The sequence below is a fragment of the Globicephala melas genome, chromosome 6, assembly GCF_963455315.2.
Source record: "Globicephala melas chromosome 6, mGloMel1.2, whole genome shotgun sequence".
Taxonomy (NCBI): domain Eukaryota; kingdom Metazoa; phylum Chordata; class Mammalia; order Artiodactyla; family Delphinidae; genus Globicephala; species Globicephala melas.
Genome location: NC_083319.1, coordinates 45,272,975 through 45,294,027, shown reverse-complemented (window position 1 = coordinate 45,294,027; position 21,053 = coordinate 45,272,975). Strand labels below are relative to the sequence as shown.

The 21,053-nt window shown below is 38.8% G+C and overlaps 1 protein-coding gene across 1 annotated transcript in view; it reads right to left on the bottom strand.

Annotated features, from left to right (window-relative positions):
• The window catches only part of TRPM6 (transient receptor potential cation channel subfamily M member 6), a 138,946-nt gene that overhangs the window by 38,613 nt on the left and 79,280 nt on the right, over positions 1–21,053 (bottom strand). Inside the window, exons 20-25 of the mRNA XM_060300839.1 lie at positions 17,200–17,328; positions 15,642–15,893; positions 13,588–13,762; positions 13,269–13,383; positions 9,595–9,788; positions 6,625–6,757 (exon numbers count right to left, since the gene is read on the bottom strand). Coding sequence (XP_060156822.1) covers positions 6,625–6,757; positions 9,595–9,788; positions 13,269–13,383; positions 13,588–13,762; positions 15,642–15,893; positions 17,200–17,328 — 998 coding nt within the window. The remainder of the gene's footprint in view (positions 1–6,624; positions 6,758–9,594; positions 9,789–13,268; positions 13,384–13,587; positions 13,763–15,641; positions 15,894–17,199; positions 17,329–21,053) is intronic.

Below are 21,053 nucleotides of genomic sequence, written 5' to 3'. Positions count from 1 at the left end.
AGTGATGCGTCTACAAGCCAAGGAACACCAAGGAGTGTCAGCAAACACCAGAAGCTAGAAGAGGCGAGGAAAGATTTCTTCCCTAGAGCCATCAGAGAAAACATGGACCTGCCAACATTGTAATTTTGGACTTCTAGCCTCCAGAACCGTGAGATAACAAATTTCTGTTGTTGTAAGACACCCAGTTTTCTGTTGTTGTAAGACACCCGGTAAACACCCAGTTTACTTTATTATGGCAGCCCTAGGAAATTAATACAGTTATCTAAGCTTAACAATCAATAAAATAAATTACAAAATACATATTTTGTGGTTACATAAAATGAAACTCATACACATGAAAATAAAACACAAAATTTGAAAACAAAAAATAAATAGGAAATTATTCTAACAAATACAGTGAGGTGTTTGTATCCCCTAAGTAGTCAAAAGTTTTTACAAATTGTTGAGGAAAAAAAATATAAAGGCCCCCAAAGGACATGAATAGATAATTCACAAAAGAGAATGAAACGTGGTAAAATATCCAATCTCATTAGGTAATCATCAATAAAAATAAGACAACAATGAGTTCGTCTACACTGTGACATTTTTTTAATCTAGCAAATTTTTAAAAAGAGATTTAGTGACTCAAGGTTGGCAGGGATCCAACATTGGAACGTTCAAATAGCCAAGACAAATAAAGAGGCAGGAATTTTACTATGCTAAGGCAGACAGATGAGATAGAATATTATGCAGCCATTAAAAATCATACTTACATTGTTAGTAGTCATTTTCTTTGTCTATTTCTGACAGCAGGGGTGGGGATGTGGATGTCTGTGGTGGTCTGCATTATATACTTTTAAATTTGTGATAAAAACTTTGTAAGTCAAGAAACAGTAAAAATTAAAATATGTTTACAAGGAATATTTAATTACTTGGAGAAATGTTTTTGATGTGTAAGGTGGGTAGGGGGACAAAATGCAAACCTGTATAATTTTAACTAAAAATATCTGGAAGACTAAATGGAAAAAGACCAAATTTTTCACAGTGGACTCTAGCTTGCGACATTTTTTTCTTTCTTTTCTCCCTGTTTCATTCTTTTATTTGGAGGAAGGAGTATACTTTCCAATTTCCCCATAATGAAAATCTTTGATAAACAGGAATAAAGTGAAAAATTGCAAGGGAGGAAACCAACAGTTTCATGGCTGACATGACCGTATGCAGAAATAACAAATTGCCCCCAGTCTTATTTTTTTTTTTTATTTTTTTTTTTGGCGGTACGCGGGTCTCTCACTGCTGTGGCCTCTCCCGTTGTGGAGCACAGGCTCCAGACGCGCAGGCTCAGCGGCCATGGCTCACGGGCTCAGCCGCTCCGCGGCATGTGGGATCTTCCCGGACCGGGGCACGAACCCGCGTCCCCTGCATCGGCAGACGGACTTTCAACCACTGTGCCACCAGGGAAGCCCCCCCCCAGTCTTATTTGAGGGCTGGGAAAAGCAATAATTATACCATGAAGAGCTTAGCACTCAGCTGTAGCAAGCACTTCCCAAAATAGTGTTAGACATCCCCTCTCTAGAATATATCTCAAGTCACATGGATTGAGAAATTTTCCACTTCTTCCTGGAAGCTTTGTAGATAGGAGTTAAAGAATAAAGAGGATGGTATAATTTTGATTATCACCTATGTGGGTGGAACCCTCTCTTTCTTGCTTCAACTTCTATAACTCAGTAGCGCCTTAGTAAAGGCTTCTTGACCTTCTGGAACCTATAAAACTAGAATTGGCAAGGATGATGAAGAAAAGAGAACAAAATATATGCATATTCCTTCCAAATATGCTTAATTAGAGCCTCTCCATCTAGTGCACTGTTTCAACTAATTCAAAAACTGTACAGTCCAAACAGCAGTAATGGAGACTCATTAAGTTCCATTAGCAGCAGTCACATGGAAGGGATACAACAGACACCAGCAACTATTCACAGCACAGGTAACATTGCTACAATAGAGACTTAGACAAATAACCGGGTCACTCTCAAATCAGGTCCTCTTGCTTTCAAAGGCACTTCTTTTCTAAAGCTCAATGTCCTATGAAATATATTTTAATTATATCCCTCAGCCACCATCTACATTAATTTAATCTAGTCTTTTAGTCATTCTGACATATAAAAGAAATTCTCGTAATTTTAGTTTCCTTTGTGCAAGGTTTGAGGGTGGTGGGAAAACCAGTACGGTTATTATTTCATTGTGGGTCTCTGGACCAGATATTGTAAAATGAAATTATAACAAGTATAATCATCATGATAATCATAATATTCACTGAGCACTCATTATGTGCCAGGCATTTTACATTATTTTATTTAATCCACATGACCACCCTACTATCCCTTCATGAAAAGAGGTCACATGGCCAGTCACATGGTCAATGACAGAGTGAGGCTTCAAAGCCAGAGGGTGTGACTCCATATTCAATGGCATTAACCACTGCACTCCAGCACCTCTCAGCAACTCAGCAGGGATCCAGGCAAAGTTCTACTGGGGTCCTAGAGTCCCGTGAAGGGGTAAATGAATTGCACCCACATTTTCCATGCTGGGAGTTGTTCACAAAGGTTTCTCAGTAAGGTTTCATGGCGAAATGATTATAGGAAGAGCTCAAACTATAACTCTACTGAGTCACAATGCCCATTATGATAAAGTGTTTAAACTTTTTTTAAATGTAGTATTTCCCAAATATGACGTACCCAAACATGCTTAATATGGAAAAATACCTAGTTAACATCTTACTCCATAGAACATAGAGAGGAAAAACACTGGCTTACGTTACTAGGGACAAAAAGTAGCTGGCGTTCCAAATAGAGAAAGTAAGATATGAAACAGCCTTAATATGTTCTCCTTCCTTTTTTACAATTCACTTAACTCTGTAAAGATATAGGTAATCTCTTCTTCAGAGTTAGGCAAACATGCAAATATCTTCCTAACTTCCTTTCGCTCCCTCTTCAAACTACTGCTGAGTTACCACTGGAAAATATTCTTCCCTCTCTCCCATACTTCATTTACAAGCTCCCCAGAATGACCTCAACAAGGACAACCATGTAAAAAGAGGGCTGGTGAGATAGCTCTATCAAGAAGGAAAATTGATCGACTGTGTTTTGAAGTTAAATTAGGGCTTCATAATCAAATACTAGAGCCCTTGAAAGCATCTAGAATATTTTTCAGAAGCTACATAACCATCTACCATCTAATCCTTCTCTACTCAAATCCCAAGAAAAAAATTCAAGATAAATGTGACAGCATATGATGATTACTGGTGTTCAGTTTACTATTAGTATTATTATTACTAATTATTATTATTAAATTACTTTTTTTAATGTCTGGTTCTCCAGTTTTCATTCTGTATTCACTTGACTCGTGATACTACCTTCTCCTGGTTTTCGTTATACTCTTCTGATCAATTCTTTTTAGTCTTCTCCATTAGTTCCTCTTCCTCGGTCCATTATACAGGTGTTGACACCTCTCAGGGTGAGACCCTCAACCCACTGAGTCTCCTCACTCCACTTGCTTCCTGAGCATGAGCGCTTCCTCTGTCATAATTTTATTTTCCTAAAATAGGCAGATGACTCCCAAATTTCCTTGTCCAGTTCAAATTTTGCCCTAGGGCTTCAGATTCACGTATGTAAAGCCTTCCAGACATCTCTGGATAAACGCACCACCAGAATCTCAGGCTCAACAAAATCTAAACCTCATTGCTTTACCCCACCCTCCCTGCCATGCATTTTGTACTCTTTATCTTTTAGTGCCACCTTTCACCTAATTACCCTGCTACAGATATGAGTCATCCTGGACTTCATCCTCTCCCTTACTGCCACAGCCAATCCTTAACTCACCTCTTGAATTGTCCTCTCTAAATATGCCTTTATCCTCTTTGCTATGGCCTAAATGTTTGTGTCCCCACCTAAAATTCACGTTGAAATCCTAACCCTCAACAGTGATGGTATTAGTAGGTGGGGCCTTTGGGAGGTGATTAGGTCATAACAGTGGAGCCCTCACGAATGGGATCAGTGCTCTACTTTTCATAAAAGAGACCCCAATAGAGCTCCTTAGCCCCTTCCACCATGTAAGGACACAATGAGAAGTTTGTATCCCGAAGAGGGCCTTCACCTGACCATCCTTGCACCCTAATCTCAGTCTTCCAGCCTCCAGAACTGTAAGCAGTAACTTTCTGCTGCTTATGAGGCACTCAGTCTACGGTATTTTGTTACAGCAGACCAAATGGACTTCTTTCAATGCCACCACCAATTTGGCTAGTCCTTGGGCGTCATCTGTCTGTTGTATCAATCTCTCGAGCGGTCTCCCCAGTTCCAATTCTGACTCCTCAAATCCATATGCTAACAACCTAGAAGGTAAATCTGTTTGACCACCTAAAATTTTTCCTTAGTTTATAGTGTAAAGTGAAGGGCTCTCCATGACCTTGTTCCAGTGCATAATACTGGGGGGCGGAGGTGCCTATCTTGACCCATCTTATCTATTTACATCCCTTTTCTTAAGGTTTGGAAGGGAATATGTATTTTAGAAGAAATTATACTCACAAAATTGGAGCCTAATTTTACATAATAATAGATAACTTTCACTACTCCCTTACTATCCATTAGCACACTGCCACACGGTTCATCTATATTATCCCATGGAATCCTCACAACGACCCTAAAAGGTAGGTCTATTTTTGTGTCCATTTTACAGAGAAGAAAACAAGGCCCAGAGTAAACTTGCCCAAGTACACATAGCTAGAAGCAGGACTTCATGCCGGCTCTGTAAACTCCTATCTGGGTACATATACAAAGCAGAACCAAGCTGGCCCGCAGGCCTCAATGAGCATAGCTACAAAGGAGGCAGAACGTGTGGAGAGGTGAAAGGGAAAGAAGGAAGCTCATAGAGTTTTGGCCTAAAGATATTATTTAAGTAAAATAGAATGTTGTGGGTTCACAAATTGTTATTTGATACTCGATTTTTTCCTCACTATTAAAATTTGATCTGAAATTCAATCAGCTACCTAAAATATATTTACATAAATATGGTATTAATTTTAAAAGTTCAGAAATAAGTCATACGCCCAAGGTGACCATTTAGAAAGTTCTTAAGGTGATTCAATTTCAAATAAAGCCATATTTAAGGATTCACTATCTATCTATTTGGACATCAGAAAATATATATGCATAATTAGGTATAACATTTTATAGTCAGGTCCGTGTGTATTCAAAAGTAAGAGAACACATTTAACTTCTGCCAATTTGCTTCCAATTAAGAAAGCAATGCTGCGTTTTAAAAAATGCATATAATCACGGGGACTTAGTTAATAATACTGTATTGTACATTTGAACGTTGCTAAGAGAGTAGACCTTGAACACTTCATCACAAGAAAAAAAACTGTATGGTGATGGTCGTTAACGAGACTCACTGTGGTGATCATTTCACAATATACAAATATCGAATCATTATGTTGTATACTTGAAACTAACATAATATGTCAATTATTTCTAAATTTTTTAAATGCATACAATCACATGCAGTCCATATTTTGATCCAGTGCTGTGTACCTGCGATTAGTGGCACATGAACAGCAGCTTTGACCTACGAGCTTCTACATCTGTCCACTTTCTCCAACACGCCTCCTCTTTCTTCAAGCCTCTGAACAGCCCCCCCAAATCACACACACCCACAGACACCCTCAGCTGATGACTGCCGTGAGAACTGCGTTCCCGCAGCCTGGCTGCATCTCTGGAGCACTCTCCATATTCTCTCCTGGCCCCCACCGTTAACTGCCCTTCCTGAGGACTTCACTCAGCAAATCACCTCCTCCCTCCGGCTCCTGCTGATAGATCTTTTCCAGTAACAAATATATTACTTTTATTATCTCCACATGAAACAAAAGAACCGCACCATGTCCCCATACCCCTCTTTACCTCCCTTCAGAGAAACACTTCTTAGAAAATCTGCCTCTAATCACTGTCTCTACTTCTATTCACCCTCCACACGCTTCAGTGAATCTGCCCTCAACTCCACTGCACAAGTGCTAGTCAGGCACCCCGCAACTATGACTCCATGATTCCCAGTGCAACCAGCACCCTGCTGCTCCTGGACTCACCTGCATCCACGTTTGCTGCTCCATTCCACCTCCCTCAAGTCTCTCCTCCTCAGCTGCCTCAGAGCGACCTTCCTGCACCAGGCTCCCAAAGCGGTCCAACCCAACCCCCAACTCCAGCAGACCCTTCACCACGATCCATCTCTATTCCCTTATACTACTTTTTTCCCCCTTCATTGTTCTTTTACTGTCTGACATTAAATTACATATGTCTTTTTTGTCCTTCACTCCATCCCCACCCCTCCACATGCACGCACTAGAATGTGAATGCTATGAAGGAAGGGCCCCTCCTCTCTTATTCACCATTTATCTTTACTAACTTAGAAGACTGCCTGGAACATAGTAGATGCTCAATAAATGTGCACTGATTGCATGAATATTATACGATACTAGAGGAAATTTTAGAAAATCAAAACCTCTGGGTTTTAAAAGTAGACCTTTCTACTTTTTTCAGACATTCTAGTAGAATCAGGTTTAGGTAGCAGTTTAGAGGGTGAAAATACATATATAACTTTTACCTTTCTGACGTCACTCGGATTCGTTCCTCACAACTACAATTCAGACCTTCCATCTTCTCATGGAAGTATTTTTCCACACACTGTTCTTCAAAACTGTGAAGTTTTTTCAGATCCTCCTTACTCAGGTAGAGCTCTATGGAAGTAAGTATAGTGCATAAAAAGAGTCATTATTCATCCTCCATAGGAAGCTGATACAGTGTCTGACTTTTCTTCCATTGGTATTAAAAATGGATAAAACCATAGCTTGCATGATAATAGTTTGCTGCCTTGTCACACTGTATTCCTAATATTAATTGGGAAGCACTATGTAGAAATAACTGGAAACACCAGGCTGGGTCTTTCCTTTTTGTCCTATAAACAGATGTGGGAATTTGAAGGTGACTCGTGGAACAGATACTTTATCTTCAATATTTTCTTAAATTAGAATACTCTTACACATAAAAATTCACCACATTTATATGCATATGGAAGTTCCCCCATCAACTGGTTTATCAGTCAAAATGACAATAAGTAACCTACAGGTTAAAATCAAGGTTAGAAGAAGTCAAAGTCTGTTGAAATTAATCCAGTAAGTATAAGAAAGTGTTACCTCGTTGCACTGAGTTTATATATACACCGAGTTTGTATATACTAAGTTCTTCTACTGAAGAAAGAGACATTATGACGAGTCAATGGCCAATCAAGGCTATACTTCTTCCTTGACAATCACAATTAATTCATTGAAAGACAAGTCATTTCATGATGTTATGAAACTAATGCAATTCTACATCAAACTTCAGCAATCACATTTGGTCTACCACCTTGACTCTTACTCTGACCTAGCAGAAAAATGCATTATCTTTTGAGCAAGTTTCTAATCCTTGTTAAATATAAAAATGCTGTTGCAAAAAGGGTAAAATTGGAATATCCTCTTCCTTCAATCATTTCACCTAAATTAGGAAAAAAAAAAAAAGAACCATTAAAGTTCTCCAGAATTTATTAGAAATGCAAATGTTCTGTAATTTTCCAATAAAATGAGAGACGAAAATATTCATTCTAAAAGATGACTAAAAGAAAATACTCAGCCATAAAAGGTGTTCACAACTCAAAGGTACAATGTTTTCTGATTTTTATGGCTTGGAAGCATCTTTCAGACACCAAAAAAATCCCCATCCCCACTCAACTCTGAATGTGTGTTTGCATTAAAGAATCTTGTATAAGTAAGGAACTTTAGAATTGTATGATTTGAGCCTTCTGTGGATTCCTGAGAGCAAACAACCCACAGAGCAGTTCCAATGATAGGTGCAGCTTGCAGTATGTGGCACGTTCTTGTGACTGTCCACCAGGTGGCACTGCTTCCCCATGTGCAAACGTCTTGATCCTCAATACAGAGAATCAAAGGCAATCTCACAAAAATTCAAGAATTTCCCAGAGTTCAGGGTGAATGTACCTCTGTCCATCAGAATACTTCCTCGAGTTTTATACCAAAATCATCCTATAAGCTCAGATCAAGGTAAGCCCAGGAAAGCGTTGTTTGTTATGGTACTAGAAAACGGGGCCAAATCCTAGCTAATCCCAGGATCTCTCAAGTGGTTCACACTCTCCTGTTAGATTACAGTTGTTCTGGGATGGCACTCCATTAGAAGCCGGGAAATTATAATATTATTATAAGCCTTTAAATTAACTTCAGTTGTGCTTTGACTTCCATATAAAGGCTGAATCGCTTAGGGGAAAGAAATGGAAAAGAAAAATAAATCACCAAGTGACTCAAGAGAAGAAAATACTTCACGGAGCCAACTACTCAACTACAGGAGCAAAAGCATGTCACCCTGTCAACCTTGTGATAACATCTGTCCTCCTAAGGGCCCACCGAAATGTATAAGTAGTCCACAATCCCTTATCTGAAACTCCTGGAACCAGTCCATTTCAGAAATCAGAAGTTTTCTAGTTTTGGAAAGGTAATATAGTGCATATGCCATAAATGAAGTAAAATCCCTAGTTGTAGCTAGGGCAATACCCTGAAATCAAACACATCATTTCTGCAGCAAAAATCAATGAATATCCATACTACAAGGGATAAAGAGGATAAATGGCTTACATTAGTCCCGTTAGCCTCTTCTGTCCAAATGAGTCTTTCTCCAACTTACGAAGAAAAAGACTTTCCATTTTCAAATGTATTTCGAATTCAGGGATTGAGATAAAGGATTGTGAATTTATGCTATCCATTTCCTCTATATCTAGGAATTATCTAGAAATGGGCCTAGTACCAGCAGGCCTAGAGGAACTACGAAAGATCTCTGAACCACAAGAAGGAATGTTCTCTTATGACAATTAGTATGACAGTCATATCATGCTATATATGGATAAGCAAAGTGAACTAGGAAAATCTCAAAATATGTCGAGTTAAGCTTTGCCAAAAAAAAAAAAGAGAATCCACATTTCTGCATCCTGAGTTGAAGTTCTTGAAAATATGAAATACCTATAAAGAATCATCTCCATATTCAGTAGAGTAGAGAACCAGAGAGCCATGATTCTGGTGAATAAACTAAGCAAAGTCTGGTTTATCTATTTCCCTTAGTCCACAAGACCTTCTGTATCCTTTCAATTTGGATTCCATCTTCAATAACAGGGAAATAAGTATGGGTCACTCTGACCACTCTCTAGGAGTTATTCTGACGTCTTCCCAGCTAAGCAGAGTAAAAACACGGGGTTTTCCAGGTGACAAAAAGCCTTTACACATCCAAGCAGAGATTCTGTTCCTACCTATTCCTTTCTTTCAAAGTATCAGCTACTTTTAGCGAAAGGTACTACAACAGCGTAGAGATCCATGCATTTACTTAGACCCAGGTGCTCAGCTGATACTCTTTGGTCAGTTAACTCCCAGAGCCTTCCATCCTGTGCCCTGAATTTAATCAACAACGTTCCAGGTGTCTTCACCTTGGATCTCCACTCTTGCACTCTCTTCCTCCTGCCCCACCAATGAAAACTTACTTAATCCAACATCACCCTCTTCTTGGTCATTTGGAGCTTGGTGATGGCAAAGACGGCGAAGGAGGAGACCAATGTGACTCAGCAGGATAAAAGGCGGGGGCAGCCAAGGCTTCTCGTGGTAGGTCATGATGTAGCGATAGCGATTGTATTTCCACAGGTTATTTGAAATGGATTTCAGATCTATGTAAACGTTACTGTAAGTTGTAGTAAGAGAAGGACAGTGTTTTAATATGGAATCCTGAAACATAACAGTTAGATTATTGCTTTATTTTCCAACTTTTATGATTGGTTCGCCTGACATGGACGGTAGTTAGCCAATAAAAATAATATCCATTGCATTTACGATTCTTCTTCCACCAAACAGCATACATTAATCACCTTCTACATTAAAATATGCTAATCAGAATAAGCAAAAGGTAGAAATTACAATCAGAGAGAAGAAAAAGCCAACAGTTTAAATTCGATGAACAGAAACTGTCCTCTGGAAGTAACATTATTCTTGATTCACCATCTCTTCTCACATAAGAGGGTCTTTTCAGTCCATAACTCATCATTCATGGTAAATAGCTTTAATGTCCCTCTATATCATCAACCTTAGGAAGAGATTCTCCTAATGTCAAATGTGACAAGTGCTAGAATAATCCTCCTTAAAACATTCAAACGAAAGAATATTAATGAAGAAGAACAGATGGAAGAAAAATCAATTCATCCTAAAATAAGTCAATAAGAAGAGCTTCGATTCAGCAGCTAGATCAATTATTTATATTAACCTTACAATAAAAGTGACTCCTTATTGGTAGGCCACCTTGGGATTTTTCTCCCTTTAATTATATCAATTATAATATGCAGTTAGTGCAGTAAATATGTTGATATTATAGAACTTGTAATAGAAGTTGTGGTGAGTGGAACAAACTCACCCTTAACTATTTAAGTCTATAACATGATATGGGTGGGGAGGACACAATGGAATAGCCATCTTAATATTTTGCTTAGGCTAATATGTAATTTATTTTCTTTAGAGAAAGATGGCAGAGAAGTACTTGAGAAGGGCAGCCACATTTAGCAAATAAAAATGCAGGTAACCCTAAACTGCAGTAATGATAAAGAGAAGGAACCCGAACTATTCTGGAGAAAGCCAGCTTAGGATGAGAGGAGGAGGGAAGTTTCAGAGTTCATAAAGTAGATGAAGGAAACATTGACGACTGACTGAGTTTAACGGTAGTTCTCAAAGTGCAGTCACTGAGCCACCAGCACTGCATCACCTGAAAACAGGTCAGGAATGCAAATTCTCGGGCCCTATCCAGAACGACCCAATTAGCGATCTGTGTCTCAGTGAGTCCTCCAGGTAATTCTGCACAATCAAGTTTGAGGGCCACCAAAATTACATGTTACTCCCACTGCAAGTGTGATCACAGCCTGCCCACCAGCAGGTGGCGATCTTCACAGTGTATTTCAGGTTCTTTGTAATTACAGAATCTGGAAAGGGGCCTCTGGACAAGTAGTCCAATCTGGGGTTGCTCAGCTTGTATGGTCCTCAGTGTATTCATCTCAGTGAGAAGACTAGCCTGTGGGAGGATATGTCAGCCTCCCTTTTGACACCTGCCGTTTTTGAGAAACAAAAATCTCATACCCACTCCTAATCTTATTTGAAATGTCAAAAAAATAGCTACAGTAATTAAACACGAGCAAATGTTACAAGTGCATAAAATGGTGAGGCTAAAGGGAGATGAGAGCTATCACATAATCTTGTAACAAGCAAAAAAGTATGTTTTCCCCATATATACGCAACAGCAGTCCTCTTTGTGTGTGTTCTGATTTATTTTGCTTGCCTTCAGCCTTTATCTCCTCTACTTTCTTTACTTAACTTCTATGCATTGATTTCCCTTTTCTTATCTATCTTTCTTCAGTGAGATAATTAATGAATAAAATACCTAGTACAGTGTCTGGCATAAAAGAGGCATTCAGAAAATACTAGTTTCTTCCCATCACTTCACTTGATTTCTTTCATCCATTAAATAAATACGTGCCAGGCACTCTTTTCAGGGCCTGGGATAAATTCATGGGCAAAAAATGGCCAAAAAAAAAACCCCCCAAAACCAAAAAAACAAACTTGTTCTTGTGGAGCTTATATTCCAGTATAAGAGATAAACGGGGGGAAAACACAATATAGAGATAAATTATAAAATATATTTGTATATATAAGTCGGTAGTATAAAGAAAGAAGAGTAAGGGGGACCAGGCATGCCAAGGAGATGCTTGAAGCAAAGGGGGCTGCACTTTTAAATAATATCCTTAGGTTATGGCTAATTAAAGAGGGGAACATTTGAGCAAAGGCTTGAAGGAGGTGAGGGAATGGACCACACTGATATCTGGGGTAAGAGCATTCCAGGCAGAGGGAACAGCAACTGCAAACACCCCTGTGTTGTTTGAAAAACTGTGAGGGGCCAGTGTGGCTGGAGAGGCATGGATTCGGGGAATAGTAGTGTGATGGGTGATTGGAGAAGTAGCAGAGAAGCTAGGTCATTGTAGAAACTTTGACTTTTACCCAGAAGGAAATGGGGAACCTTGAATGGTTTGGAGCACATGAGTGACATCATCTGACATATGTTTTAAAGGTCATTAGGGAATGGAGTGATTAATTAATTAATTTAAAAAATTTAAGTGTCATTAGGGCTACTGTGTTGAGAACAGAATATAGGGGCCAAAGACAGAAGCAGAGAAATAAACTAGGAGGCTTTGTGGTAGTAGCAGTGGGGTGGTGGGAGGGGGTTGGACTGATGATCTATTTGAAGATGGAGTCAACAGGTATTCCTGACAGTCTAGAGCTAGAAATATGAGACGCATTAAGAATGCCAAGGTTTTTGGTCCGAACAATGGGAAAGATGAAGCTTTGACAGAAACATGTGGTCTTCCTTATAGATTTGGGAAAGACTACAAGCAGAATAAGTGTATGTTGGGAAAGAGGGGAGATCAAGAATTTGGACATTTGAAAGTTCAGAAATCTATTGGGTTGGCCAAAAAGTTCATTTGGGTTTGTCCATAAAAGGTTATGGAAAAACCCGAACGAACTTTTTGGCCAATCCAATATTATACATCTGACTGGTAATGGAACAGGAGAGCTGGATCTACAGGACTGAAGTTCAAGAAAGAGATCTAGGCTGAAGATATCAGTTGGGATTTGTCAGTATACATAAACAGGAAACTGAACAAGATCACCAAAGTGTAAACAAAACAAACGTCTGGGCCCAGGGACATTCCAATGTTAAAAGGTTGAAGAGAATACGATGCTCCAGAAAAGAAGACTGAGAAGAAGTGAAAAGTGATATAGAAGAAAATAGAGAATGAGATATACTGAGAGCCAATGAAGGGAAGTTATCAAGGACCCTTTAACCAACTTTCAGCCTCGTCAATTGTTACTCTCCACGATTCCAAATTATTGCTTAATTACAGTGTATGATCTCCTTTCAGTCCGCTGTTATTACACTCTCTATTTATTGTTTTTTCTCTTCTCATATTCTGCTGCCTTCCTGCCAGTAGTTCCATGCCCATATTTTAAAACCATAGTAATTAGACATGAAACACGCAAAAAACAAAGGTTACATGTGAATCTTTCAAAATACCTGCACCCATTTTTGATTCATACAAAATAACTGTATTTGATTAAAATAACCTACTTGAAGAAAGCAATCAACAGGTTCACCATGATGATATATTGCACGAAGAGGTAGACAGCTTGCAGGAACGGAGTAAGAAAAGAACCAGGAGGGCAGGACGGCTGGCTTGAACAAACTACAAATAAAGAATTTAAAAGAATGAGAGATAAGGTGAATCACGGTCCTATGACTCTAGACAAATATTTAGCATATTGACTTAGCAGAATACCACAAACTCTTGACATTTTTAAGATTCAGATGGTTGTTTTCCAGGGTTCTTTATTACTCTGAGTGTCTACAAAGGTTCAATTGCTGCATGGTGGCGGAATCCTCTACGTACCATCTATCTCTGAAGCATAGACTTCTCCATAGATCATCCAGTATGGCTCAAACACGATATCTCGAGCAAGGCTCCAGGATGGAGGCTCCTTTGGTGAAAGTATGGCCTTGCGCGCCACTCCAAAGCTCAGCAGGACGATGGCCATGATGATCACGATGTAGAACATGTTTGCCGTCTGCAAAAAAGCACAGCACAGCCAGAAGTTTACCACAGATTTGAAATTTAAAACAAATCAAACACCTGCAGCCATCATAATTATACCTGCCAATAATAAGACTGTCTAGTCATTGACCAAAATGCCTAGTCCATGAATAGCTGGATTTCCTTTGGCTAACACATTTTGTTTTCTCTGCACAGTATATGTTTCATGTCAATGTAGTCTATGGAGTAATTTAAGTGTGCTAACTGTAGAGGATCTGTGCTTCTTTTTTTAAGATGTGATGCAATATGAATAGCGTTTGATTAACTAATATCTAACTTTTCATCAGAGGTTAGAAAAAGAAAAAAAAAATAGGGATATTCAAATTAGTAAAATGGCTCCTTATTCCCAGGATTATCTTCAGGAGTTAGAGTCTGAGAAATTGATCAGACCAAGAATCTGCTCCAAGGTACTGAACATCCTAATGAAGTGAATTTTTTTTTTAAAGATGCAAAAACAACTATAAAATGATGTTTGTTAAATTCAGTGGCTCATTAACTAGCAAACACGTAGTCTTTGTATTAAAAGTAAGCCTGATTGTTATAATGCACAATGGAGCACATACGGCACACACATGTACTATACACACATGTATATATAGCACATGTACTGTAATTTTCTGAAGGCTCTTTTAAATAATTCATTTCAATTACTAAATGTACATCAGTTCAATCCACTTGTTCCCTGTGGCAGAGACATACTCCGTGAATATTCCATGAGCTTCCCTTCCATGAGGCAGGAGCCACCTGACCTATTCCTGGCCACTGGGCTGTGGAGTAACAGTGATTTGAGTCACTTCCCATCCAGAGCAGTTAAAAGCTGTTAGATGTTCTCCATCCCTCTTATTCCCTGTCATAGGAAACCTCAGAAGCCACATGTTGACACAGCTATGTCCCAAGATGGAATGATTTGGGATCCCTGAGCCACTGGGTAGAGGGCGGCCTCCATGAGCATACATCAATCTTTGTATCAGGGAGAAATAAACTTGTGCTAAGTCACTGAGATACAGTGATTACCTCAGCATAACCTACTGAATTAATACCAATGTCACCAAGACCAGAGAAAATATTGCTGGTCTAAGAGAAAAGGATAAAATAAAAAAAATCTATCTTTGGAATCCTGGAGGTTCTCCCTTTTCTGTCTTCTTCCTTTGTTTCAACACTACCTTTCCTTCTCAAGAACTTGCCCCTTCCCTGCCAGTGAGTATTCCAGAAGAAAAAGCAAAGATGATCTTGAGGTACTGTCCTTCTTAGGTCCTGTGCAAAGCCAGTTGGACAGGGCTAATACAAGTGCACAGTGAGCTCAGATGGCAGACAGAGCCAGGTGGCCCAGATTTGAATCCTGGCTCCCTGACTTAGGCCTTTGGGAAATTTACCTGAACTCCATTTCCTTGAACATAAAATGTGGATAATAATAGTACCCATGTCGTAAAGTTGTTCTGAAGATTAAATGAGTTAATACATACAAAGTACTTAGAACAATCTGTGGCCCACAGTAATCACTATTTAAGAGTTGGCTGGGGGTGGAGAGATAAAAAGACAAATCAATATTTCAGCAGAAAATATTATTGGTGGTAGGCTCACATAAATCTGGCCCTCAGGAATTACTGTGCTCAGAGACAAATATGATTCAACCCCCCATCATCTGGCCCTAACGAAAAGGGTAAGCTGAGTATTGTAATCAATTACCCAATATGCTATCCAAGGACATTTGTTAAATATGAATTTATGGTTATAAGGAAAGTGGGGATGACGTGTGTGCTTCTTTAAATAATTTCAAAAGTTAAACCAATGTATGTGAACCATGAAATTAAGTAGAACTATTAAAAGAACACCAGATTATACAGCAGACTCACCATGTTTGCAATCATGGTCACATAGGGACCAGCATGTTGATTCACAGCAAAGAAGTCCAGGAGCCGTGAGAACCAGAATATGATGTCGATGCAGTATATGAGTCTTCCCGCCGTGTAAAAAGGAGGGTCACCCCACCGAAGGCCAAAACCCACCAAAAACAGGCCAGTAGCCACAGTTTCCATCAGATTCCAGTACTCGCTAATCCATACCTTCACCTTTTGAGTAAACTTCCCAGGTTCTGAAATATAGACCTAAAAGATGAAAGAAAGAGGGAAACTTAAAGAATGGGTTATAACCCAAGATCAATATGATCTTTAATACGTCAACTGTTCTTTTAAGGAGTATTTGGAATCATGCCAAACCTTAGATCATAAGGGGATTTTGGAGTCGTAAGTTATCCTTGGGGAATGAATTATTTAAACAATTCTATAAATGTAGTTTAATCTCACTGTTAGTACTGGCCAGCTATTTAAAAACGAAGCAGAATTTTTTTTTAAAAAAGAAAAGTTTTTCTAGCTTTCATTAATCCTAAACCAACACAGGGAAACACCAAGACATTTAAAACTCAATATTGCAATGGAATATAGCTGCAATTCCATTTCATGACGTATAGCCTAGTGCAAAAAAACCAAAGAATCCTGTAATCTGGCCCCACTACTGCAATTTAGTGAGTAGTTAGCAAATTACTCAGAACGTGATATTAGAATTCACTATTATAAGAAATTACCCCTGCAATAGAATATCAGACAAACTTAAATGTAAAACAGTAAAAAGCTATTTTCCCTGAAGCATAATAAAAATGGTAGAATTCGGATAATGTTTTTCTGCTGAATTGTTTTCTACATAATATACAAGGTTGGTCATATTAGCTCTAGGACAAAATCATTGTATGTAAATGCACAGAGGCAGAGAGAGATACATATACAATGATATCTAAAACAGCCTAAGTCACACGGTATGTGATTGCAGTTATAACTGGATAGGAATATTCATTCCTTTTCTTTTGTTTTAAGTGACTCATTGCAAACTAAAAATGAAAAGTTTGCTTTGGTTTGTTTCTTGGACTACTTGCCCCAGAGGGATTTTTATCTTAAACATTCAAAAATGTTTAGTAAGAACTTTCAAAAACTATAAATGAATTCTTTACACATTGCACAACTTTAGCCATTTATGTGCCACTCTGTGACATGAACGCAATAATATGCAAGTAATGTTAGGCTATAAAAAAACATCAGCTTTATAAAAAAAAAACACTTTTGGGGAATCAAATAGTTGGAGGGTCTATAAACAACTAGATACCATCACTCTAGAACTGATAAACGCACTAAGATGTCCCCTAAAATAACTGCTTTCAAAGAGCAGCAACCAACAGAAAGTATTTGGCAACAATAAAAGGTTGAGATCAGAAATTTTCCCCCTAGTTACCTTTCCTGTAGCATACAAATCAGGATCATTGCCTGACTCACCCTCATGCTTGGCCTCTCCGTTTTCATCACCCAAGCGCAGAACACGTCTAGCAGAGGTATGTAGAAGACAAAGGGAGAAGGGATAACTCACCTCCCTGACTTTCTCAATGGCATTGGTGATGATGTAAATGATAACGAGCCACTCTTGCACGGTGGGCTGGGGTTGCATCTCCACCAACACGGTGTAAGTGAACAGCATGAGGAATGCCAAATACACCATCTGTGAGGGGGACATGGATTCCCTGGCCATGAGTGAGAGTCATAATGGAGGATGCCAAGCAGACATGGACCCAAATGAACAGAAACACACACATGAACTTCACCATGATAGCATGAAAATATAACTGGGACCACCCCCTGATCATTGATGACATAATTATCAAAGAAGGCATAAGAATCCACAGTTTTCTATTTTAGGAATTTGTGGAAGGAAAGATCACTGTTCTCAAATGCATGGAAATGGGCATGGTCACATCTTGTTGACTCCTGACCACAACTTTCAGAACCCTGCACATTCCGGCATGGACACAGTCAGGCCAACAGCAAGCCAAGAGAGAATCACACACCTTCCCCTCCATTTAAAAAGAAAACCTGTGTCCCAAGAATGCCAGAGGAGCAGTGTTAGTAGGTGCCTATTTTCAAATATAATAAATTGTGATATTTACTATTGCTGGGAGTTTTATTTTATGCTGATTAAAATATGCTGGTTACCACTTATGGTCTGGGTTCACGTCTTCTAACACATGACTCACTGGGCCTACGCAGATTACAGAACTTAGCCAGGCAGCTGTTTCACGGTCCTGAGCTTTCCATAAGTGAGGAGTTCTCAAAACAGTCTATGCCACCTAGAGGCTGCTCTGCCCAGAGTATTCAACCTAGACCTACAGGAAAATGCTTCACTAATGCCACTTGCCAGGCTGGTGGAGTGTGATCTCTGACGCAGGCCGATGCCACTGCATACAGAGTATGATAACTTCCATAATGCAAGTCTGCTAAAGGCATGACAGGAATGCAGAGGATGAAGCTGGATTTGAGACTTGGAGAAAGAGGTATATCAGTTGAGTCCTGTAGGATGAACACCATTTCCAGATAAGCAGATAAAGGAGGAAATAGTTTTCCATTTGGAAGTGGCAGAACAGAAATAAAATAAGCTTAGAGGCTGGAGGTTAAAGAGCCAGAAAAGTATACATTAGTATAATAGAAGGAGAAAGAAGACAAGATACAAAAGGGAATTTTTACATAAGCAGCACATCCATGAGATGCAGATATGTAAAAGATAGAAACGCATTTATAAACATTAAGCATAATCCTTCTAGTGAATTTTAAGCATTTGTGATAAACTGTTAAGTTAAAATGGTTTAAAACTGCTGTGTACACTATGATCTCACTTGCGAAAAAATCTGAAAATATTTGGATAGAAAAAAGTTGAAAGCAGATGTTAAGAATTGCTATCTCTGGGTGCTAGAAAAAGAATAAAATTTGATTGTTTTTATCCTAAAAAAAAATTTCTGGTTATTGGAAACGTATTGTCCAATTGTGAGTCTCTGTAGTTAAAGACTGTTGACGTTTTTATCTACAGCACTTAAGGACTCAGCCTGACACATGATAGACATTCAAGAAATGTATGTTTAATTACTGTGTATATTAAACCTAGATTTCCAGTCTATTCAAAGAATTAAGACACAGTAAACACGTACACACAGATACACAGTGATTAATAGCTTTGTGATCTTATCTAACATTCTTATCTTCTTACAATTCCCAGAAGTAGACTAACTACACACACATTTAAAACTGTGACACATATTACTAAGTTGCCTGCCAGAAAGGCTTTATCAGTTTCCACAATCACCAACAATTCATGAGACGGTGCAGTCTTTTCAATAGCTTCAGAGACAATGCACAGTGCTAGCTAATAAACACGTATTAAAAATCCCAGATCAGGGCTTCCCTGGTGGCGCAGTGGTTGAGAGTCCACCTGCCGATGCAGAGGACACGGGTTCGTGCCCCTGTCCGGGAAGATCCCACATGCCACGGAGCAGCTAGGCCTGTGAGCCCTGGCCGCTGAGCCTGTGCGTACGGAGCCTGTGCTCCGCAACAGGAGAGGCCACAACAGTGAGAGGCCCGCGCACCGCAAAAAAAAAAAGAAAAAAAAAAAATCCCAGATCAACAGAGAGAAAAGTGCCCATGTGTGTGTTCCTTCTCACAAGAATCATATTATTTTAACCTGGATCCCTATTTCTCTTATCTTTTTGAGCTCTCCCTAAGTTTAATAAGTCTTCTTCTAAGCTTAGTTCTACATAGAGAATGGGTGAAATCACTTCTGACTATACCATTTGATATTATATACAATAGGTGATATTTCAGGCAGGCATAATGGGTATTAGCATTGCCTATGAGTTAAGAAGCTTAGTAGAGAAGCATATAAAAAAGTTAAAGTAAATTCTATTAATTCTATACTTCTCTAGGTCTATGTTTCAAGGGTTAATATATTTGATGACCTCTTAGGAACATAATTTAAATAAATTTATACGATTAAGCAGTCATGTTTTACATTGTTTTCATGGTGGCCAGGCACTAAATCACTGTAGATATTGGTGGTATTGCTTCTGACTCTTTTTTTTTCTTCCAATTCTTAAAAAGATATCCAAAAATGTTTACATTTCTTTTTCATCATAGCATTTATAACAAGACACTGCTTCAATAAAGCACACGTACCCTAACCTAGCAATGTAACAGCCATGACTAAAAATGCCCGTGCTCACTGCTAACACCATCCTTAGCTATTTTTGTAGTTGTTGTTGTTCCACTTGCTTAGCTTTACTACTGTCTCTAAGAGTTCATAAGCTAGAAATGTCTAAGGAAAGAAATAGTTGAAAACTCTTTACCCAATGATGTGACTATGGTTAAACTCTCTCGAAGCTACTATCAGAGTCTCTAGGATTTTCTGTGTTCAAAAAATACAGAAAATACAGTATTTCCATATTCACAAAAATGGTGAAATCTCATCATCTGAATGAAGATTTTATTTTTGAAAACAGATAAAATTTATTCAGAGCTATGTACTTATTGAATAAGTATATGAAATAAATGTGTGGTTGGGCAAGTAAATATTTTGAAATATAACACATTTAGACAAATATCCTTTTATAATCACTTCAAAATGTTTTAGAAATATACAATCTTGAGCAATTTAACTAACTATAGGTTAGCATTAGAAAAATAAATACTGTTAAATAAATGTGAAAAGCACTCAATACATTTAGTGTACAGTTGTTTTCTCTGTATCTCTCCCATCCATGATAGATTTAGTATTTGTTTACACAATTCAACTTCTAAAATTTTTCTTGTCCTCTACATATTTAGAAGCATTTGCAACTAAGACAAAAACAAACACTTGAATTTTTTGGTCTATATTACACATTATTCCTACAAAGAAAAAATCAATTCAACTGCTGATTTTTTGCCCAAGATGGGAAAAGAATCCACTCCCATCACTTAATTCTACAACCATATTGCTCATTCTATTTTTCCACACAGTTTCAGATTCTGAGTCCCAGCTGTGTTAACTGGAAGCACTCAGAAAACGAAGAATGCTTGAGCCTTCACTCCCAAAGTAGGAGATCTGCTCTCACTTTTTCTCACCTCCCTCCAATCTTCTTCCCTACCTCCTTTGTCATTCCTCCCTTTTTTTTTTTTTTTTTTGCGGTACGCGGGCCTCTCGCTGTTGTGGCCTCTCCCGTTGCAGAGCACAGGCTCCGGACGCGCAGGCTCAGTGGCCATGGCTCACGGGCCCAGCAGCTGCGCAGCATGTGGGATCCTCCCGGACCGGGGCACGAACCCGTGTCCCCTGCATCAGCAGGCGGACTCTCAACCACTGCGCCACCAGGGAAGCCCCCTCCCTTTTTTTTTAAGTGCACTTTTTACATTTTTATTACAAGTTGG